The sequence below is a fragment of the Molossus molossus genome, unplaced genomic scaffold (genome assembly GCF_014108415.1).
Source record: "Molossus molossus isolate mMolMol1 unplaced genomic scaffold, mMolMol1.p scaffold_m16_p_27, whole genome shotgun sequence".
Lineage (NCBI taxonomy): Eukaryota > Metazoa > Chordata > Mammalia > Chiroptera > Molossidae > Molossus > Molossus molossus.
The window spans coordinates 1,695,616-1,719,588 of record NW_023425363.1 but is presented as its reverse complement, the minus strand read 5'-3'; the positions used below and the strand labels follow the sequence as shown (position 1 = coordinate 1,719,588).

Below are 23,973 nucleotides of genomic sequence, written 5' to 3'. Positions count from 1 at the left end.
AACACCAACACCCACAGGGAAAACTTGACAGGCTCCAAAGGCCACTGTGATAGCCAAAATGGGGAAACAGAGAAACAGAAGCCAAATGAAAGAGCAAGAGACCTCCACCGAAGATGAGATCAATGTGGAGCAGTTAGGCATGTTAACAGAGCTAGAATTCAGAGCCATGATCTTGAGGAAGCTCAACAGCATGAGTAAGGACATCCAAACAGGACATACAAATGGCTAAAAAACATATGAAGAAATGCTCATCATCACTAATCATCAGAGAGATGCAAATTAAAACAACAATGAGGTATCACCTCACACCTGTCAGAATGGCCGCCATCAACAAACCATCAAACAACAAGTGTTGGCGAGGGTGTGGAGAAAAGGGGACTCTAGTACACTGCTGGAGGGAATGCAGACTGGTGCAGCCACTATGGAAAACAATATGGTGTTACCTCAAAAAATTAAAAATTGAACTTCCATTTGACCCAGTGACCCCACTTCTAGGAATATATCCTAAGAAGCCTGAAATACCAACCAGAAAGAATACATGTACCCCATGCTTGTAGTAGCACTATTTACAATAGCTAAGATCTGGAAACAGCCCAAGGGTCCATCAGTAGATGAATGGATAAAAAAGCTGTGGTACATATACACAATGGAGTACTACGCAGCTGTAAGAAAGAAAGATCTCTTATCCTTTTTTTTTTTTTTATCCTCACCCGAGGATATTTTTCCATGTTTTTATACAGATAGAGTGGGAGGGAGAGAGAGGAAGGAGAGAGAGAGAGAAACATCGACGTGAAGGGACACATCAAGTAGCTGCCACCTGCACGACCAACCAGGGCCGGGGACAAACTGCAACCGAAGTACGTGCCCTTAGCGGGAACCGAACGCTGGTCTCTCCGGCCAACGCTCTAACCGCTGAGCCAAACTGGCCAGGGCAGATCTCTTATCCTTTGAGACTACATGGAGGGACCTGGAAAGTATCATTCTAAGTGAAACAAGCCAAACAGAGAAAGACAAGTATCATATGATCTCACTTATTCGTGGAATATAATGAACATAACAGTCTGAGGAAGGGGGTAGTCCCAGAGACGCGGAAATGGGATACAGATTGACAATGCCCTAAATAGGGGGGGGGTGGGGAAGAGATAAACCACAGAACTTATATGCATGTATGCATGAACAGTGGACATGGACAACAAACTGGGGAAAGGGCAGGGAGAAAGGGGGAGAGGGGAATCAGTGAGGGAAAAGGAGAAACATCTGTAACAAAAATTAATTAATAAAAAAAAAGGAAATTAAAAACCATCAATAAGAGAAAAAAATGACATATCAGAAATGAAAAACACATTGGAAGGTTTAAAAAGCAGAGTACAGGAAGCTGAGGACCGGATCAGTGAATTAGAAGACAGGGTAGAAAAAAAATCAACCAATCATAAAAGCAGAAGGAATAAACGATTAAAAAACAGGAAGGCAGCTTACGAGAACTGTGGGACAACTGGGAAGGTAATAATATTCGCATCATAGGAGTCCCCGAACAAGAAGAAAATGAGCAAGGGATAGAGAATATATTCAAAAAAATAGTGACAGAAAACTTTCCTAATTTGGTGAAGGAAGAAGGCTATCATTTAAGTTCAAGAAGCACAGAGAGTCCCAAGTGAGAAGAACCCAAACAGGCCCACACCAAGACACATAGTAATTAAAATGCCAAAAATTAAAGACAAAGAGAGAATCCCAAAAGCAGCAAGAGATAAGCAACAGGTTACCTACAAAAGAAACCCCATAAGGCTCTCAGCTGACTTCTCACAAAAAACACTACAGGCCAGAAGGGAATGGCATGAAGTCATCAAGGTCATGAAAAACAAGGACCTGAATCCAAGACTACTCTACCTAGCAAGGCTATCATTCAAAATAGAAGGGCAAATAAAAAGCTTCCCAGACAAAAAAAAAAAAAAAAAAAAACAAAAAGGCTAAGGGAATACATTAGCACTAAACCAGTACTCCAAGAAATGTTAAAAGGACTGCTGTAATTAGCAGGAGAAATGGGAAGAAAAATAGAACCACGCTAAACAAAAATGGCAATAAATAAGTACATATCAATAATCACCTTAAATGTAAATGGAGTGAATGCTCCCATAAAAAGACAGAGTAGCTGATTGGATAAGAAAGCATGACTCATCTATATGTTGTTTACAAGAGACACACCTGACAACAAAAGACACACATAGGTTGAAAGTGAAGGGGTGGAAAAAAATTTTCCAAGCAAATGGAAAGCAAAAAAAAGCTGGGGTAGCAATACTCATATCTGATAAAATAGATTTCACAATGAAGGCCATAACTAGAGACAAAGAGGCCACTACATAATATTGAAAGGGTCTATCCAACAGGAAGATATAACTTGATAAACATATATGCACCCAATACAGGAGCACCAAAATATATTAAAAATCTTCTGGAGGACTTCCAAGGAGAAATTGACAGCAATACAATCATAGCAGGGGATTTCAACACCCCATTGACACCACTGGATAGATCCTCTAGACAAAAAATTAGCAAGGAAACAGAGACTCTAAATGAAGCACTAGACCAAATGGGTTTAATAGATATCTACAGAGAATTACACCCCAAAACTACAGAATACACATTCTTCTCAAGTGCACATGGGACATTCTCAAAGATAGACCACATGATAGGACACAAACTAAATCTCTACAAGTTCAAGAAGATTGAAATCATATCAAGCATCTTCTCAGATCACAATGGCATGAAACTAGAAATCAATTGCAACAAGAACATGCAAAGACATTTCAACACATGGAGGCTAAATAGCATGTTATTAAACAATGAATGGGTTACGGAGGAGATCAAGGAAGAAATTAAAAACTTCCTGGAAACCAATGAAAATGAACACACAACAACACAAAATCTATGGGATGCAGCGAAAACAGTTCTGAGAAGGAAGTTCATAGCACCACAGGCCTACCTCAAGAAACAAGAAAAATTTCTAATTAACTGTCTAACCTCACAACTTAAAGAATTAGAAAGCAAACAAAAAGAAAACCCCAGAGCAAGTAGAAGGAAGGAAATAGTAAAGATCAGAGCAGAAATAAATGACATAGAGACCAAAAAAACAATTCAAAGGATCAATGAAACAAAGAGCTGGTTTTTTGAAATGATAAACAAGATTGATGGACCCCTAGCTAGACTCACTAGAAACAGAGAGAGAGAACCCAAATACACAAAATCAGAAATGAAAGAGAAGTAACAACCTACACCACAGAAATACAAAAGATGGTTAAAAGCTACTATGAACAACTATATGGCAACAAATTCGACAATCTAAGCGAAATGGACAAATTTCTAGAAACACACAGTCTCCCAAAACTGGACCAGGAAGAGATAGAAAACTTGAACAGACCAATAACAACTAAGGAAATTGAAGAGGTAATCAAGACTCTCCCAGTAAACAAAAGCCTAGGCCCAGATGGCTTCACGGAGGAGTTTTACCAAACATTCAAAAAAGAACTAACACCCATTCTCCACAAACTATTTCAAAAAATTCAAGAAGAAGGAAGACTTCCAAACACGTTTTATGAGGCCAGTATAATTCTAATTCCAAAACCAGAAAAGGACACAACCAAGAGAGAAAACTACAAGCCAATATCACTGATGAACATAGACGCCAAAATCCTGAACAAAATACTAGCCAATCGGATCCAACAACACATCAAAAAAATTATTCACCATGACCAAGTGGGATTCATTCCAGGGATGCAAGGCTGGTACAATATTCACAAATCAATAAATGTGATACACCACATAAACAAAATGAAGAATAAAAATCACATCATAATTTCAATAGATGCTGAAAAAGCATTCGACAAAATCCAGCATCCATTTCTGATAAAAACGCTCAGCAATGTGGGAATAGAGGGATCATATCTCGACATAATAAAGGCCATATATGAAAGACCTACAGCCAACATCATAGTCAATGGGCAGAAACTAAAAGCATTTCCATTAAGAACAGGAACAAGACATGGATGTCCACTTTCGCCACTCTTATTTAACATAGTACTGGAAGTTTTAGCCACAGCAATCAGACAGGAAGAAAAAATAAAAGGGATCCAAATTGGAAAGGAGGAAGTGAAACTGTCATTATTTGCAGATGACATGATATTATACATAGAAAACCCTAAAGACTCCATGAAATATTTACTAGACTTAATAAATGAATTTGGCGAAGTAGCAGGATACAAAATTAACGTCAAGATATGATGAACTCACAGAAAGAGAAACTGAAAAAACAATCCCTTTTACCATTGCGGCAAAAAATTAAGATACCTAGGAATAAACTTAACCAAAGAAGTAAAGGACCTATTTGCAGAAAACTACAGGACATTGAAAAAAGAAATAGAGGAAGATATAAAAAAGTGGAAGCACATACCTTGTTCATGGATTGGAAGAATTAACATCATTAAAATGTCAATACTACCCAAAGTAATCTATAGATTCAATGCAATCCCCATCAAAATACCAATGACATATTTCACAGAAGTAGAACAAATACTTCAAAAGTTCACATGGAACCAAAAAAGTCCCCGAATAGCCACAGCAATTTTGAAAACGAAGGACAAAGTAGGTGGGATCACAATACCAGATATCAGGTTATACTACAAAGCGACTGTAATCAAAACAGCCTAGTACTGGCACAAGAACAGGCATATAGACCAGTGGAACAGAACAGAGAACCCAGAAATGGACCGAAGGCAATATGCTCAATTAATATTTGACAAAGGTGGCAAGAACATACAGTGGAGTAAAGACAGCCTCTTTAGCCCTGGCCGGTTTGGTTCAGCGGTTAGAGCGTCGGCCTGCGGTCCGGAGAGACCCGGGTTCGGTTCCCGCTAAGGGCATGTACCTCGGTTGCAGTTTGTCCCTGGCCCTGGTTGGTCGTGTGGGTGGCAGCCACTCGATGTGTCCCTTTCACGTCGATGCTTCTCTCTCTCTATCTTCCTCTCACTCTACCTGAACAAAAAGTGGAAAAATGTCCTCAGGTGAGGATAAAAAAAAAAAAAAAAAGACAGCCTCTTTATTAAATGGTGTTGGGAAAATTGGACAGCTACCTTCAAAAAAATGAAATTAGACCATCAACTTACACCATGCACAAAAATAAACTCAAAATGGATAAAAGACTTAAATGTGACCCGTGAATCCATAAAAATTCTAGAAGAAAATGTAGGCAACAAAATTTCGGACATTATATGAAGCAGAATTTCACTGATACATCACCTAAGGCAACAGAAACAAAGGAAAAAATGAACACGTGGGACTACATCAAACTAAAAAGCTTCTGCACAGCAAAAGAAACAATCATCAAAATGGAAAGGCAACCCACTGTATGGGAGAACATCATTGCCAATGATATATAAGATAAGGGGTTAATTTCCAATATATATAGAGTGCTCATACAACTCAACAAAAGGAAGACAAAGAATCCAATTAAAAAATGGGCAGAGGAGCTGAATAGACACCTCTCCAAACAGGACATACAAATGGCCAAGAGATATATGAAGAAATGCTCAACATCACTAATCATCAGAGAGATGCAAATTAAAACAACAATGAGGTATCACCTCACACCTGTCAGAATGGCCACCATCAACAAATCATCAAACAACAAGTGTTGGCGAGGGTGTGGAGAAAAGGGGACTCTAGTCCACTGCTGGTGGGAATACAGACTGGTGCAGCCGCTGTGGAAAACAATATGGTGTTACCTCAAAAAATTAGAAATTGAACTGCCATTTGACCCAGTGATCCCGCTTCTAGGAATATACCCTAAGAAGCCTGAAACACCAATCAGAAATAATATATGTACCCCCATGTTCATAGCAGCGCTATTTACAATCGCTAAGATCTGGAAACAGCCCAAGTGTCCATCAGTAGAAGAATGGATAAAAAAGCTGTGGTACATATATACAATGGAGTACTATGCAGCTGTATGAAAGAAAGATCTCTTATCCTTGAGACGACATGGAGCGACCTGGAAAGTATTATCCTAAGTGAACTAAGCCAAGCAGAAAAAGACAAATACCACATGATCTCACTTATATATGGTATATAACGAACATAACAGTCTGAGGAATATGGTAGACCCAGAAACATGGAAGTAGGGCACAGACTGACATCCATCAGAAGAGGGGGTGGGTGGTGGGAAGAGATAAACCACAGAACTTATATGCATGTATATATAACCAATAGACATGGACAACAAAGCCGGAACGGGGCGGGTGTGGGGTGGGGACTGGGGTACCAATGGGGTAAAAAAGGAGAAATATCTGTAACCAAAAAACAAATTAATTAATTAATTTAAAAAAAATTAAAAAAAAAAAAAAAGAATCAAAGATAGCCAGGCACCAAGTGCCCCTCTCTACCTCTGGATTCTGACCCGGCGGGTGTGACATACAGCCAAGAACCTCTGATTCTATTGTTCAGGTAGATGTTCACCCCGTGAGTCCATCGACATGGAGGAGAAGCCAGGAAGACGACATACTGCATCCAGACCTCCAGCCCTATACACGCCCAATGAGCTTCCCATAACCCTTGTGCCTTAGAGAGATCTTCCTCTTCCTCACTTTGTGGATGGAAAATGTATTGCCCAAGGAGAGAAAGGAAATTGGTAAGGTCCCTGACCAATCTACCCCAGGACTGGGAGCAGGGCCCCAGTGGGCACCAGCCGCGTGGGGAGACGATGCAGATGCTGCAGGGACGTGCCGCCCGGTTCCCAACCCCAGCGCAGTCCTCTCACCCATATGCCCACGGCCACGTTCATAGCAAAGTACACGGTGATGATGACGATGTCGGCCACTCTCAGCTGCAAGCTAGGGGCGTGAGGGTTGCTGGTGGAGTTGTCCACCGCCATCCTGCAGCGGGTGCCTTCTCTGAGTCTAAGGGAATGGAGGCCAAGCTGGGTCAAATAGGACTTCCTGGCAGGGATAAATTGATCATTAAACCAAGTGAGACCACGGCATCTCCAGCGCCAGTGTGGCCGTGCAGGGAAAATGCTTCACAGTGTAGCTCCGTCTCCTCCAGCCAACCCCTCCCGCTTGGGGAGAACTGAAAGGGAGGGAGGAGAAAGGAGCCTTCTTAAATTCAGAGGAGGTTTGGGGAAAACAATGAAAGTTTAGTGGATCCAAAGGTAACCAGAATAGTCCCAGAAAGGGTTCAGTTACCTAATGAGTGGCTCGACCTCTATTTAATTCCGAAAAGAAGCATGGAGGGTTGGGGACGGACGCCCACCTCTGAGTACGTCACCTTGACAGGCAGCCGCATCTTTCCGCAGCCACTGTGCTGTGAGTGGACCAAGAGGACCTGGGATGGTGACGCGCACATTGTGTAGTTTACCTCCAGCCACAACAGTCCTGGTTCCAGAATGTACTCAGGTTGGGCAGTAAAGACCTGTCGCCAAATTTTCTCTTTCTAGACCAGTGAAACAGCCCCAAGCCCCTCATCTTAACCATCTTCTGTGTCCCTGTGGTCTCAGCACTACGGAGGGAACTGATATCTAATGAGCACCTGCCTGATACTGAGTACTGTGCTTAGCGTTCCTGCACACTGTCCCTTTGTGTGCTCAGCAGACAACTCAGGTAATGTCACATCACAGTCAGGAACGGAGCCATCAGTCATTTCTCTGCCATATGAGACAAGGCTGGGATTTAGCTCCAGATCTGACCCCAGTTCTCCTTGTTGGTGGCAGTGATGGCTCTGGTTCCACCAGATGCCATCGGGAACTTCCTGCCCTGATAGTCGCTCACTAATTAAGTCAGTGTGCAGCCGGGCGGCATCTCAGTGACATGGCCTGTGGCTTTGCAATGCATCTGGAGTTTGACCAGGACGCTGAGCCCTTCCAGAAGTGTTCATGGGTGAGCGGCTGCCACTGGGAACATGCTGGCCTGCAAACCCAACTGTGCCTGTTATTTAGTAACAGGGTGTGAAGAGTTTAAATTAATCACCTCGCATGTAGAACAGAGGAGAAAAAATTAAGTCACTGCTTTTAGTAAACTCAGGAAGGCTCAGACTGCTCCCTCCCCAACTCCCTTTGCCTTTAACCAACCAACCTTTCATATGGCATTTACTTCTCAAGCCAAGTGTATTGTACATAAATCAAAAGGTCCCTTAGCACCTATGAGAAGGATCCAGATTTATTAAACCCGTCTCCTGAAAATAAAGCAATTGAACGAAATAATGTCCTGGCCTGTGTGGCTCAGTTGGTTGTAGCATCATCCTGTGCACCGGCAGGTCACAGGTTTGATTTCAGCAGGGCACAAACAGGAGGCAACCGATCAATGCATCTCTCTCTCAATGATGTCTTTCCCTCTCTCTCCCTTCTCCTCTTCCTCCCTCTCTAAAATAAAAAAAATTAAAAGAAAAAAATAGTATTTGATCCCCTCTCCTCAGCCTGGGTCTCAGAAGGAAATAAACCATTTAGAGATAACACCCTCACCCCCTTCTGAACAAAAGTCCCAGACACGGGCAGGAGGAGCTGATGGATGGTCAGCGAGAGAGTGAAGTGAAGGATGTTGGGGAGAAACTCCACACTCAAGCCCAGTCACAGTCTGCATTCCTACCCCATTTGGCAACATGATCACACTCACAGATCCGACTCTTCTGGTCCAACTTACCCAGAACAGGGCCGAGGACCTGCCCAGCTGAGAAGCCAACCATATCACACCTAGTAAGCTGTATCTATCCGAAGAGAAAGCACCTATGTTGTGCTTTGAAACACCACTCTAACACCTAGTGTGCGGTTTTCTGCACTAACCAGTTCTCCATCTTGCTGGACACCAACTGGGTGGCCTTCCATTCAGTTTGGACACTCTACCCGAGTTAGCACAGACTCCACAGATCGAGGGCTCAGTCCCACAAGACTGCTCCTGCTTGAGATACCAGCTGCAAGTTCTGGGCCTCCCATATTTCTGACCAACTGTCTATAAATCAAGGGTTCTCACAACCCCCTCTTCAGGCTGACAGTTTGCTAGAATCAGGGAATTGCTTTACTCTTACTGGTTATTATAAATCCCGTTTGCATTTTGCTGTGGAGCCTACTGGGCCCCGAGGAGGGCAAACAGGATAATGCTGATGTTCCGAAGAGCTTCTTTCAAAAACCACACACTGGTTATTATAAAAGATATGATGAAGGATACAGATGAACAGCCAAAGAGCTATATGGAGCGAGGCCCAGAAGGATCCTGAGCACTGGATTTCTGTCCCCGTGGAGTTGGGGTGCATCATCCTCCTGGCACCTGGAAGCTCTCCACACCCCAGTCACCATGTAGGGGATTTTACTGAGGCTTGATTAGCTAGGCATGGCTGATTAAGTAATTGGCCATTGGGGACTAATTCAAACTCCAGCCCCTCTCTCCTCCTGGAGGTGGGTGAAAGTTTTCTACTGATTAATCATGCCTTGGTTTTTTTGGCATCTGTCCCTCATCCTTAAGTTATCTAGGGGCCACCAGCAACCAGTTATATCATTATCATACAAAAGAAACTCTTATCATGCTGGAAATTCCAAGGGTTTTAGGAGCTATGTGCCAGGATCTGGGAACAAAGACAAAATACAGTCATATACCTCATAGCAATCTTTTGGTCAAGGACCAACTGTATATACTATGGTGGTATACCATGCAGCCTAGGTACCATCTAGGTTTGTGTAAGTACACGCTATGATGTTTACACAATGACGAAATCACATAACAATGCATTTCTCCGAACTCATTTCTGTTACTAAGTGGCACAATTATATATGTATTATGTTACAGCCCCAGAATCATAAAAAACATCTCTTGGATGAGGAGTGGGGGTTGGGTGGGAGAGGGGTTGGCTGGAGCTAAAGCAGAGAGACTGGAACCATCTCTCTCTTTTGGGGGGTAGGGAGAGGAGACATCTGTGGCTTTATTTCTTTTCTAAGTGCCTCAGAGTTGTGCAGAAGGCTTGCCTCAGCTAAGCCATGTGGATGAGCTAGCAAGAACTAAAACAAGAGCAATATTTGCCCGCAGTTATTCTGCATCAGCTTGTGGACTAAACCCTCTAGCTGGTTAGCTATCTGTGGCTCCTGCTTTTGCAATAACACAGACAGGACTTATCACTTATTCCCACTGAAGATCATCTGTCCATCTGTCCCTCTAGAAACATAGTGTCTATGGCAGCATGTATAAAAAGTACAAGGTAGTAGAAAATTGGAAATTGCCTCAATTTCCACCTAGAGGGATGGTAGAGTGAATCATGGTACATCCATGGAATACTATGATCATTAAAAAGATGCCTTGGCCAAGGGGCTCAGTTTGTTGGAGTGTTGTCCTATACACCAAAAGGTTGTGGGTTCTATTTCCAGTCAGGGTACATACTTAACTTGTGGAACTTGTGGGTTCAAGTTCCAGTCTGGGTGTAAACGGGAGACAACTGATTGATGTTTCTCCCTCACATAGATGTTTCTCTCTCTCCCTCCCTCCCTTCCTTTCTCTCTAAAAGTCGATAAATATACTACCCAAAGCAATCTATAGATTCAATGCAATCCCCATCTAAACACCACTGACATATTTCACAAAACTAAAACAAATACTTCAAAAGTTTATATGGAAACAAAAAAGAAGAACAAAGTAGGAGGGATCACAATACTGGATATCAGATTATACTACAAAGCCACTGTAATCAAAACAGCCTGGTACTGGCACAAGAATAGGCATATAGATCAATGGAACAGAACAGAGAACCCAGAAATTGACCCAAGACATTATGCTCAATTAATATTTGACAAAGGTGGCAAGAGCATACAGTGGAGTAAGGACAGCTTCTTTAATAAACGGTGCTGGGAAAACTGGACAGCTACATACAAAAAACATGAAACTAGACTACCAACTAACACCATACACAAGAACAAACTCAAAATGGATAAAAGACTTAAATGTGACTCATGAATCCATAAAAATCCTAGAAGAAAATGTAGGCAACAAAATTTTAGACATCACATGCAGCAGAATTTTCACGCCTAAGGCAAGAGAAACAAAGGAAAAAATGAACACATGAGACTACATCAAACTAAAAAACTGCTGTACAGCAAAAGAAACAAGCATCAAAATGGAAAGAAAGGGAACCCACTATGTGGGAGAGCATAATTACCAATGATACATCAGATAAGGGTTTGATTTCCAAAATATAAAGAGTACTCATACAACTCCACAAAAGGAAGACAGATTCCAATTTAAAAAATGGTCAGAGGGCCTGGACGGTTTGACTCAGCGATTAGAGTGTGGGCCTGCGGATCAGAGAGACCCAGGTTTGGTTCCTGCTAAGGGCATGTACCTTGGTTGCAATTTGTTCCCGGCCCCAGTTGGGGTCGTGTGGGTGGCAACCAGTCGATGTGTCTCTCTCACATCAATGTTTTTCTCTCTCTTTTCCTCCCTCTTTCTCTCCTGCTCTATATGAAGATAAATGCAAAAATGTCTTTAGGTGAGGATAAAAAAAAGGTCAGAGGACCTAAATAGACACCTCTCCAAACAGGACATACAAATGGCCAAGAGACATATAAAGAAATGCTCAAAGTCACCAATCATCAGAGAGATGCAAATTCAAATGACTATGAGGTATTGCCTCATACCTGCCAGAATGGCTGCTATCAACAAATCATCAAACAAGTGCTGGCGAGGGTGTGGAGAAAAGAGGACTCTAGTACATTGCTGGTGGGAATGCAGACTGGTGCAGCCACTATGGAAAACAATATGGTGTTTGTTCAAAAAATTGAAAATTGAACTGCCATTTGACCCAGTGATCCCACTTCTAGCAATATATCCTAAGAAGCCTGAAAAACCAGTCAGAAAGAATATATATACCCCCATGTTTGTAGCAGCACTATTTACAATAACTAAGATCTGGAAACAGCCCAAATGTCCATCAGTAGACGAATGGATAAAAAAGCTGTGGTACATATACACAATGGAGTACTATGCAGCTGTAAGAAGGAAAGATCTCTTATTCTTTGAGATGACATGGAGGGACCTGGGATGTATCATGCTAAGTGAAATAAGCCAATCAGAGAAAGACAAATACCACAAAAATCTCACTTATTTGTGGAATATAATAAACAAAAAATGCTGAGGAACAAAATGGACCCAGAGACATATAAAGGAGTATGGTTCAGACTGACAAACTTCAGAGGAGAGGGTGGAGGGGGAGGGATGAGATAAACCAAAGAACTTATATGCATGTATGTATAACCAATGGACATAGACAACAATACTTGGGGGATGGGGGGAGGGCGGTGAGGGATAGGGAGGAAGGTCTGGGGGAAAAAGGAGAAACATCTGTAACAAAAGTAAATTAATTATTAATAAAAAAGTAGATAAACATATCCTCAGTGAGAATTAAAAAAAAGGATTAGGTGGCTTTATATAATGACAGAGAGGATGATACACTTTTTTTTTTAATTAATTAATTTTTGTTACAGATGTTTCTCCTTTTTCCCCCACTGATTTCCCCCTCCCCCTCCCTCCCTGCCCTTTCCCCAGATTGTTGTTCATGTCCACTGTTCATGCATACATGCATATAAGTTCTGTGGTTTATCTCTCCCCCACCCCCCCCTCTTTAGGGGATTGTCAGTCTGTACCCCGCTTCTTCGGCTCTGGGACTACCCCATTCCTCAGACTGTTATGTTCATTGTATTCCACAAATAAGTGAGATCATATGAAACTTGTCTTTCTCTGTTTGGCTTGTTTCACTTAGGATGATACTTTCAAGGTCCCTCCATGGAGTCTCAAAGGATAAGAGATCTTTCTTTCTTACAGCTGCTTAGTACTCCATTGTGTATATGTACCACAGCTTTTTTATCCATTCATCTACTGATGGACACTTGAACTGTTTCCAGATCTTAGCGATTGTAAATAGTGCTGCTACAAAGATGGGGGCACATATATTCTTTCTGATTGGTGTTTTTGGCTTCTTAGGGTATATTCCTAGAAGTGGGATCACTGGGTCAAATGGAAGATCAATTTTTAATTTTTTGAGGTAACACCATATTGTTTTCCATAGTGGCTGCACCAGTCTGCATTTCCACCAGCAGTGCACAAGAGTCCCCTTTTCTCCACACCCTCGCCAACACTTGTTGTTTGATGATTTGTTGATGGTGGCTATTCTGACAGGTGTGAGGTGATACCTCATTGTTGTTTTAATTTGCATCTCTCTGAGGATTAGTGATGATGAACATTTCTTCATATGTTTCTTAGCCATTTGTATGTCCTGTTTGGAGAGGTGTCTATTTACCCATTTTTTAATTGGATTCTTTGTCTTCCTTTTGTGGAGTTGTATGAGCACTCTATATGTATTGGAAATTAACCCCTTATCTGATATATCATTGACAATTATGCTCTCCTGTACAGTGGATAGCTTTTCCGTTTTGATGATTGTATCTTTTGCTGTGCAGAAGCTTTTGAGTTTGATGTAGTCCCATGTGTTCATTTTCTCCTTTGTTTCTATTGCCTTAGGTGATGTGTCAGTAAAAATTCTGCTGCGTAAGATGTCTGAAATTTTGTTGCCTACAGTCTCTTCTAGGATTTTTATGGATTCATGAGTTACATTTAAGTCTTTTATCCATTTTGAGTTTATTCTCGTGTAGGGTGTAAGTTGATGGTCTAGTTTCATTTTTCTGCAGGTAGCTGTCCAATTTTCCCAGCATCATCTATTAAAAAGGCTGTCCTTACTCCACTGTATGCTTTTGCCACCTTTGTCAAATATTAATTGAGCATATTGCCTTGGGTCCATTTCTGGGTGCTCTGTTCTGTTCCACTGGTCTATATACCTGTTCTTGTGCCAGTACCAGGCTGTTTTGATTATAGTGGCTTTGTAGTATAACCTGAAATCTGGTATTGTGATCCCTCCAACTTTGTTCTTCCTTTTCAAGATTGCTGTGGCTATTCGAGGCCTTTTTTGGTTCCATATGAACTTTTGAAATAATTGTTCTAATTCTGTGAAGTATGCCGTTGGTATTTTGATGGGGATTGCATTGAATCTATAGATTGCTTTGGGTAATATGGATATTTTAATGATGTTAATTCTCCCAATCCATGAACAGGGTATGTGCTTCCACTTTTTTATATCTTCCTCTATTTCTTTTTTCAATGACCTGTAGTTTTCTGTGAATAGGTCCTTTATTTCTTTGGTTAAGTTTATTCCTAGGTATCTTAATTTTTTTGCCGCAATGGTAAATGGGATTGTTTTCTTAGTTTCTCTTTCTGTGAGTTCATCATTGGTGTATAAGAATGCCATCGATTTCTTGACCTTAATTTTGTATCCTGCTACTTTGCCAAATTCATTTATTAAGTCTAGTAAACTTTTGATGGAGTCTTTGGAGTTTTCTATGTACAGTATCATGTCATCTGCAAATAATGACAATTTCACTTCCTCCTTTCCAATTTGGATCCCTTTTATTTTTTCTTCCTGTCTGATTGCTGTGGCTAAGACTTCCAGTACTATGTTAAATAGCAGTGGTGAAAGTGGGCATCCTTGTCTTGTTCCTGTTCTTAAGGGAAATGCTTTTAGTTTTTGCCCATTGAGTATGATGTTGGCTGTAGGTCTTTCATATGTGGCCTTTATTATGTCTAGATATGATCCCTCTATTCCCACACTGCTGAGCGTTTTTATCAGAAATGGATGCTGGAATTTGTCGAAGGCTTTTTCAGCATCTATTGATATGATCATGTGGTCTTTATTCTTCATTTTATTTATGTGGTGTATCACATTTATGGATTTGTGAATATTATACCAGCCTTGCATCCCTGGGATGAATCCCACTTGGTCATGGTGGATAACTTTTTTGGTGTATTGCTGGATCCGATTTGCTAGTATTTTGTTCAGGATTTTGGCGTCTATGTTCATCAGGAATATTGGCCTGTAGTTTTCTTTCTTTGTTGTGTCTTTTTCTGGTTTTGGAATTAGAATTATGCTGGCTTCATAAAACGAGTTTGGAAGTCTTCCTTCTTGAATTTTTTGAAATAGTTTGAGGAGAATTCGTATTAGTTCTTCTTTGAATGTTCGGTAAAACTCCCCCATGAAGCCATCCGGGCCTGGGCTTTTGTTTGCTGGGAGAGTCTTGATTACCTCTTCAATTTCTTCTGTTGTTATTGGTCCGTTCAAGTTTTCTATCTCTTCCTGATCCAGTTTTGGGAGACTATGTGTTTCTAGAAATTTGTCCATTTTGCTTAGATTGTCGAATTTGTTGCCATATAATTGTTCATAGTAGTTGTTAACGATCTTTTGTATTTCTGTGGTGTCCGTTGTTATCTCTTCTCTTTCATTTCTGATTTTGTGTATTTGGGTTCTCTTGCTTTGTTTCTTGCTGAGTCTAGCTAAGGGTCCATCAATCATGTTTATCTTTTCGAAAAACCAGCTCTTTGGTTTATTGATCCTTTGAATTGTTTTTTTGGTCTCTATGTCATTTATTTCTGCTCTGATCCTTACTATTTACTTCCTTCTACTTGCTCTGGGGTTTTCTTTTTGTTTGCTTTGTAGTTCTTTAAGTTGTGAGGTTAGATAGTCTATTAGAGATTTTTCTTCTTTTTTGAGGTAGGCCTGTAGTGCTATGAACTTCCCTCTCAGAACTGCTTTCGCTGCATCCCATAGATTTTGTGTTGTTTTATCTTCATTTTCATTGGTTTCCAGGAAGTTTTTGATTTCTTCCTTGATCTCCTCGGTGACCCATTCATTGTTTAATAACATGCTATTTAGCTTCCATGTGTTCAAATGTCTTTGTATGTTCTTCTTGCTATTGATTTCTAATTTCATGCCATTGTGGTCTGAGAAGATGCTTGATATAATTTCAATCTTCTTGAACTTGTAGAGACTTAGTTTGTGCCCTATCATGTGGTCTATCTTTGAGAATGTTTCATGTGCACTTGAGAAGAATGTGAATTCTGTAGTTTTGGGGTGCAGTTCTCTGTAGATATCTATTAAACCCATTTGGTCTAGTGCTTTATTTAGAGTCTCTGTTTCCTTGCTAACTCTTTGTCTAGAGGATCTATCCCGTGATGTCAGCGGGGTGTTGAAGTCCCCTGCTATGATTGTATTGCTATCGATTTGTCCTTTGAAGTCCTCCAGAAGTTTTTAAATATATTTTGGTGCTCCTATATTGGGTGCATATATGTTTATCAAGGTTATATCTTCCTGTTGGATAGATCCTTTCAATATTACGTAGTGGCCTTCTTTGTCTCTAATTATGGCCTTCATTCTGAAATCTATTTTATCAGATATAAGTATTGCTACCCCAGCTTTTTTTTCTTTTGCGTTTGCTTGAAAGATTTTTTTTCATCCCTTCACTTTCAATCTATGTAAGTCTTTTGTTGTGAGGTGGGTCTCTTGTAAACAACATATAGGTGAGTCATGCTTTCTTATCCCATCAGCTATTCTGTGTCTTTTTATGGGAGCATTCAGTCCATTTACATTTAAGGTGATTATTGATATGTACTTATTTATTGCCATTTTTGTTTAGTGTGGTTCTATTTTCCTTCCCATTTCTCCTGGTAATTACAGCAGTCCTTTTAACATTTCTTGCAGTGCTGGTTTGATGCTAATGTATTCCCTTAGCCTTTTTTCTTTTTTTTTTTTTGTCTGGGAAACTCTTTATTTGCCCTTCTATTTTGAATGATAGCCTTGCTGGGTAGAGTAGTCTTGGATTCAGATCCTTGTTTTTCATGACCTTGATTACTTCACGCCATTCCCTTCTAGCCTGTAGTGTTTCTTGTGAGAAGTTAGCTGAGAGCCTTATGTGGTTTCCTTTGTAGGTAACCTGTTGCTTATCTCCTGCTGCTTTTAGGATTCTCTCTTTGTCTTTAATTTTTGGCAGTTTGATTACTGTGTGTCTTGGTGTGGGCCTGTTTTGGTTCTTCTTAGTTGGGGCTCTCTGTGCTTCTTGAACTTGAATGCCTTCTTCCTTCACCAAATTAGGGAAGTTTTCTGTCACTATTTCTTTGAATATATTCTCTAACCCTTGCTTATTTTCTTCTTCTTCAGGGAATCCTATGATGCGAATATTATTCCGTTTCCAGTTGTCCCACAGTTTTCTTAAGCTGTCTTCCTGTTTTTTAGTCATTTTTTCTTTTTTGTTTTCTGATTGGTTGATTTCTTCTAGCCTGTCTTCTAATTCACTGATCCGGTCCTCAGCTTCCCCTACTCTGCTTTTTAGGCCTTCCAATGTGTTTTTCATTTCTGATGTGTCATTCTTCATTTCTTCCTGTTGGTTTTTAATTTCCAACTGGTTGATTTTCAACATTTCTATGTCTTTACTCATGGTGCTCATGTCCTTACACATGCTGTTGAGCTTCCGCAACATCATGGCTCTAAATTCTAGTTCTGTTAACTTGCTTAACTGCACCTCATTTAGGTCTCTTGTTCTTTCATTTGGCTTTTGTTTCTGTTTTTCACCATTTTGGCTATCACAGTGGGCTTTGGAGTCTGCCAAATTTTCCCAGTGGGTGTTGGTGTTCTGCTGTTTGTGGCTCCCTCTCCTGGGTTTGGATGAGCCAGGGAGGGCCCACTTTAAACCCCACTGTCAAGTCTTAGCTTTTCTGGTTAGTGTTGCACACCCAGGGAACGGTAGTTATCCTCTAGCTTTTTTTGCCTGGAGGCTATTAGTAGAGGTTACCTGCAGACTCTTGGTTTTGGAGTTGCCTGAAAAACTCCCTCAGGTGCTCAGTGTAAGAGGATTTCCTGAGAGTGGGCAGCTGTTCGTTGTTAATGGGTCTCAATTAGCATTTCAATGGCCACCAGGTGGGGTTGAATCTCTGAGGGAGGGGCCGCCGCCTCTCCCCAGGGCCCTGGGAAGGAGTAAAATGACTACAGTCCTGCGTGGCTGCACTCAGCGAAAGCTCTTAGCACCCTCCAAATCCCGAGTGTCCCCACACAGTTCTGGTCCAGTCTGCCTTCCCTCTGCCGGAGCCCAAGGTGAGTGGCTGCTGCCAATTTAGCCTCTGTCCGGACTCTGCGTCGTGGAGCCGCCTGGGACTTTTAACCCGAGGGCGCTGCTTCCAGCCAAGGGCGGCCGCGGCTGTGGCTCCAGCCGAGGGCGTTGCACTCAGCAGAAACCCCAGGACTGAGCCACAGTAGCGGGACACTGCAGAGGTGGCAGTAGCTTCCAGCACAGTCCCCTGGTCCCCGCGAGTCTGTGCGGCACCAGCCGAGGGCTTAGCAAGCAGAGTTCGTGGGACTCAGCCTTGGTAGCAGCGTCCCGCTGAGTCCCCTGGTCCCCGCGAGTCTGTGCGGCACCCGCCGAGGGCTTAGCAGGCAACAGAGTTCCCAGGACCCATGCAGGGTCGCAAGGGAGGCGGCAGCAGTAACTTCCCGCCGAGTTCCCTGGTCCCTGCCCAGGCCGCTGTGGACCGTGGGCTCCGGCCCCCTCTCGCGTCCTCACAAGCCTACCAGGATTGAGTTGGTGTTTCTGATTATGTGGTCCTTCAAGGTGTCTTTTGATTGTCCCTTCCTGACAATTTGCCTTTATTTTCATTGTAAATCCAGTTTGGTCCTGGGAGATGGTCTGTGTCGCTCTGTTCACTTTGCCGCCATTTCAGTTCTCCGAGGATGATACACTTTTAAGTGAAAAATGCAAATTGCAGAAAGTATGTATACTTACCCCCCAAACCATGTACAAAAAAAAGTATGTCTAAATGACCACAGTGTTCAGAAGGGTGTGGAGGTGCACCAACCTGTTAATAGGGGGGAAGGGGGCTGTGGGGTGGGGAGAGATGATCACTTTCTCCACCAGACCCCAGGGGCACCCCAACCCTTCTTCAGTTCCCTGTCATGGGCCATTTTTTAACTGTGTTCTACCATTGAATAGAGAAGCTCTACGGAGCACAAGATGTCGGAACAACCTAATAATCTAATCCTTGACATGGTACACCTATTTAAAAGTTACCTTTCAGTGACCTTCATTACTCACAAGATCAAGTGTTAGACCTTGGGCCCAGCACCTGCCCAGCTCCATTTCCTGTTGCTCCCAACTTCACACCAACCAGACTGTTATACATCCAACTTCAATGTCCTTCTACTATTTGGTCTACTGGTGAACTTTAGTCACCCTTCAGTGCTGTGCTGAGCTGTCATCCTTCTGTGCATCCCTGTACCTGTCTGATTCATGGGCTATGTCGTTGCATTGCTTGGTAATTGCCTGTGCTCTCGTCTGTTCTTTTTCACATCTCTGCAGGATGCCTGGTGACTGAGGGGTCTTCAAATGCCAAGGTCTCTAAGCCTTTAAGTCCCAGAAGCCAATTCTTTTATTTTTAATCGTGATAAAATACACATAACATAAAATTAACCATTTTAAGTGAACAACTTACTGGTTTTTAGTATATTTACAAGTTTTTATTTATCCCTATTGTTGAAAGTATTACAGATGTCCCCCTTTTCCCCTCATTCATCCACTCCTCCCTGCTCCCACTGCCCTCCTGCCTTCCCACACTATTGTCTGTGTCCATTGGTTATGCCTATATGCATGTAAGTTCTTCGGTTTAACTCTTCCTGTATCGCCCCCCCCCCCTCTGAGATTGGTCAGTCTAACAACCAATTTGTACTTCTTTTTTTTTTTATCCTCACCCGAGGACATTTTTGCATTTTTTGTTCAGACAGAGCGGGAGGGAGAGAGAGGAAGAGAGAGAGAGAGAAACATCGATGTGAAGGGACACATCGAGTGGTTGCCACCCGCACGAGGACCCAGGGCCGGGGACAAACTGCAACCGAGGTACGTGCCCTTAGCGGGAACCGAACCCGGGTCCCTCTGTACTGCAGGCCGACGCTCTAACCGCTGAGCCAAACCGGCCAGGGTCAATTTGTACTTCTTAATCCCTTCACCTTTTTTGTCCATCCCCTCAATCCCCTCCCATCTGGCAACCAACCAAAAGTTCTCTGTATCTAAGTCTGCCTCTGTTCTGCTTGTTCATTTGGTTTGTAGATTCAATTGCTAATAGATATGTATTTATTGCCATTTTATTGTTCATATTTTTGATGTTCTTCTTCTCCAAGAAGACCCTTCAGCATTTCCTCTAATACTGGTTGGGTGGTGATGAACTCCTTTAGTTTTTTCTTGTCTGGGAATATCTTTATATGTCCATAGATTCTAAATGATAGCTTTGCAGGATAGAGCAATCTTGGTTGTAGGTCGTTGCTTTTCATCACTTTGAATATCTCCTTGCCCACTCTTTTCTGGCCTGCAAAGTTTCTTTTGAGAAATCAGCTGACAGTCTTATGGGAGCTCCCCAGGGTTTATTGTTGCTTGTAGTTATGTTTGTGTGGTGGTTTTTCTGAACTAATTTTGTAAAGTCTGTAGTGTTTGTTTGTAGCCATTGAAGTCTGTTAACTGAATAGTCAACCAGGGTCATCACAGACTTCCTTAAAAGCCTGAAACCCAAAAAAAGAAAAAATCTCTCTCCTAGCCTACAGATGGTCTGTGTGCGTCTGGGAACAGGCCTTCAGCACTCAGCCAGGCAGTTCACAGCTCTGTCTTAGCCCTCACTTCCTGTTTGTGCAGCCTGAAGGTCAGCAAGAGACGTCTTAGTGCTTTCTCACCCGAGTTGGGATATGCCTGAAATGACTGGAAAGAGCATCGTGCTGTGAAGCAGGATGCTTCCGTCTGAATCCTCGCTTCCTGAGTCAGTGTTGGGGCTTTGGATATAATAAATTATGAGAACCAAATGAATACCATTCTGGCACACAGTAGTGGCCGAATCAGTGTTCATTTATACATGCATTAATTCCAAGAGCATAGTTCTGACCCACATCTGTCTGCGAGTGGTGACATCATAATCAATCAAAATTAGACACTGTGAGCGTTTTTCTGTTATAGAAATTTCTAAGCTCAACTCCCCATTTTTCTGGCTGATTAAGTGGAGACAGTAAGTAGTTTGGAGGGTACTTTTCTGGCACAGGAAAAGCCTACAGTACACAAAATTCTGGTAACCCTGATTTTTGTTTTTTTCTGGGAGGGGACCTAGGTGACTGAGGGGCTCAGGTGAGACTTATTTTTCTGTGCTGTTTGGCCCTCAGAACCCTGTGCTCCTAACACAGCAAAGCCCAACCTCTTACACTTTCCCTGAAAGGCCTCTATCCTGCACCCCCACCTGAGCACCTTTTCTCCTTCTCCAGCCACGATGGGCTATGTCGTGACACTTACCACATCTCTGAGCTTCTCCACCTATTTTCCTAATCCTTACGTGGAATAGCTGTTTCTTCTCCAGGCACCTTCACTCTCTAAGGCCTGCCGAGTGCCTGGGTCTCAACCCCCACTTCATGGTGGGTTCTTTCAGGTGTTCTTCACATCCCCCCAGAGCCAGCTCTGAGCACACACCCAAGTCTCTGTGGATTTGAAAGGCCCAGAGCCAGTTTTACAAGTTCATCACACAGAAGAAAACTTTTTCATTCATTTCTCTTCTATACATTTGACTTTTCTTCATGGAACATGACACATTAAGAAAAACCATGCAGGTCAAACCTCATGGGACACAACCACTAGAGGAAATTTGCTACTGAATGAGCTCAACAGTAATATGGTGCCAAAAGGGACAAAATATGGGGTTTGAGGAACAAGATCGCAGTCTTGAAGATGTGACACTTGCTGTGAAGCTGCTTCAGCCCACTTCAGAGAACTAATTTCAGAAGGTCCAACAGGCATGGGTTGGCTCCTCTCTCACCGAAGGTGACACCTGACAACTCAAAGCTCTTCTTCCAAATGTGGCAATTGGTTAGATGATGACAACCTGCTAGTAACATGAGCTGCACTGGCCAAAGCAGCTATCACTAGGATGTTTCCTAAGCTCATCTGTGAAGATCTTGCATTCCCATTTCTAGGAACAGGTTCTCAAAAGCAAGAACACATTTTCAACATGGCCATCTCGATTATTAACTGGATTGGAAAACTTAAAGGGTGTGGAAACCTTTCTCTGCTTGGTTTCCTCAGGAGTGACCCATGCTGGGCCCGCAGGGAGCTGGGCACTGGCAGATGTGATAAGCGAGGAGGGGATCTGCAGACCACCCAGTATTCCAGGCAGCTGCCGCAAGTGGGTCTCGGTGCTCTGCACACAGGGCCCCGGGCTGCTCCAGGGGAAGCTCCCGTCAGTCACACTGCTTTCTGGGGAGTGCCAAGAAACCCCAGCATGGCAAACAGTAAGCGACTAACTTTAACTCTGTGCTAAGTCAACAATTCTATTCCATGTTCTACCACAAACAGGCAGAAAGCAAAAGTTTAAGGCTTTTTGGAAGAAAAAAGTACTATTTTTCTTGGTGACAACATTTTAGTTTTTAGCCCATTAATTGAATGGGACTGCCACGTGACCTTCGTGGACGAACACCCTGCTGTAACTCAGGGGACTTCAGTGTTCCAGTCTGATAAACTAAGGTACAAGTGTTGAGTTCTAAACTCCAGGACAGACAGGCTTACATGCTTGACATCAACAAGAATCATATCACCTGCTCTTTGTGACCCACTCCAGCATCTCATCCCCAATTCTGTTTGGAGAATGGCTGTGCAGTCAAACAAGGAGCACAGCCCCCACCCTCCCCAGTCTTGGATTCAAGTTCCTCTCCTGCCACAGTCAAATGACTGCATGTAGGAATGTGCAGGGTTCTGCACAGGTAGAACGGGGAACATTACATCCCTATGAGGCTCCCATGTCCCCCAAAAGGCTGCCACAGAGAAAACTTCATCAAGGTGATAAACATTTCAACATCCACAGCACGTATATTCAGCTTTCATTTTATTTCAGTTATAAAACAATTGCCAAAACACAAAGTGTAAAAAAATCACACACAAACGCAGTAAGTTTTTATTCCTTCTTTTCTTGCAGAAAATAAATAATGTTCACATATTCCATATGCTTGTCTAGAAAAGCATTTCTAAATATGTCATTTACTGGATTCAACAGCATAGTTTTTTGGCTTTTTAACTGCAGGGATCACACAGTAGACCATTGTATTTTATTAATTTTTTAAGCACTTGGGCTCTAACAATTTTGAAGAAAGGCTGTTTGTGAGTTTAAAAACCTTATTCCAAGGTATATTTTAAATAGTTAAACTAAAAACAACAAGGTCTTAACTTATTTAAGAGGAGAATATAGTTTTTCTTTTATAAAATTTGCCTCAAAACTCACAAACACCCAAATCAAAATAAAAAGTTGATCTATCTTCATAGTAATGAACAAAAAGGAACAAAACATACGAATGGCCCCTGGGAAATGCATCACATCGGGCGTGAGCTCTCACAGTCCTCGTTCCCGTGTCTCCAGTTTGGCCCTTGGGAGTTTTAAAGAAGAGAAGCTCCTCAGTCATCTAAGCCTATGTTTCTGAACAGGTAGGACATGGACTCCCCGTTGTGAATCCGACGGATGGCTTCTGAGAGGATCATGCTGATATCCACAGTTTTAATTTTGGGGCACTGGAGCTTCTGGATTTCATGTGGAATTGTATTGGTAACCACCACCTTTGAATCAAGAGAAAAAAACCAAGAGCATCATAAAACCAAGTAACTTTCTGGTGTGATCTGGAATCTGATACATTCTCAAATCTCTGAAGAGGACAGTGGGTCTACCATAACTTCAACAGTATTTTTAGTCAATGTGAACACTACCTTTGTTTCTTGGAGTAAGATTTGATAAACCTACACCCACTAGAACAGCTATAGGAAAAAGTGAGAAAATAAAAAGTGGTGTCAAGGATGTGGAGAAACTGGAGCACTCCTACATTGCTGATAGGAACGGAAAATAGTTCAGCTGTGTTGGAAAACAGTCTGGCAGTTTCTTAAGAGTTTAAACATAGAGTTACCATATGACCTTGCAATTCTACTCCTAGGTATACACCCAAGAGAAATGAAAATATATGTTCCTACAAAAGCTTGTACACAGATGCTCTTAACATGATTCATGATAGTCAGAAAGTAGAACAATCCAAATTTCCACG

The 23,973-nt window shown here is 42.1% G+C and overlaps 2 protein-coding genes across 5 annotated transcripts in view; both read right to left on the bottom strand.

Annotated features, from left to right (window-relative positions):
- The window catches only part of SLC5A10 (solute carrier family 5 member 10), an 86,823-nt gene extending 79,907 nt beyond the window's left edge, over positions 1–6,916 (bottom strand). For all 4 annotated transcript variants that reach the window (XM_036278335.1, XM_036278336.1, XM_036278338.1 and 1 more), the window contains exon 1: positions 6,803–6,916. In XM_036278335.1, the coding sequence (XP_036134228.1) occupies positions 6,803–6,916 (114 nt within the window). The remainder of the gene's footprint in view (positions 1–6,802) is intronic.
- A 16,214-nt stretch (positions 6,917–23,130) lies between these two features.
- The window catches only part of PRPSAP2 (phosphoribosyl pyrophosphate synthetase associated protein 2), a 40,119-nt gene continuing 39,276 nt past the window's right edge, over positions 23,131–23,973 (bottom strand). The window contains exon 4 of the mRNA XM_036278317.1: positions 23,131–23,497. Within this exon, the coding sequence (XP_036134210.1) occupies positions 23,339–23,497 (159 nt within the window). The 3' untranslated portion in view covers positions 23,131–23,338. The remainder of the gene's footprint in view (positions 23,498–23,973) is intronic.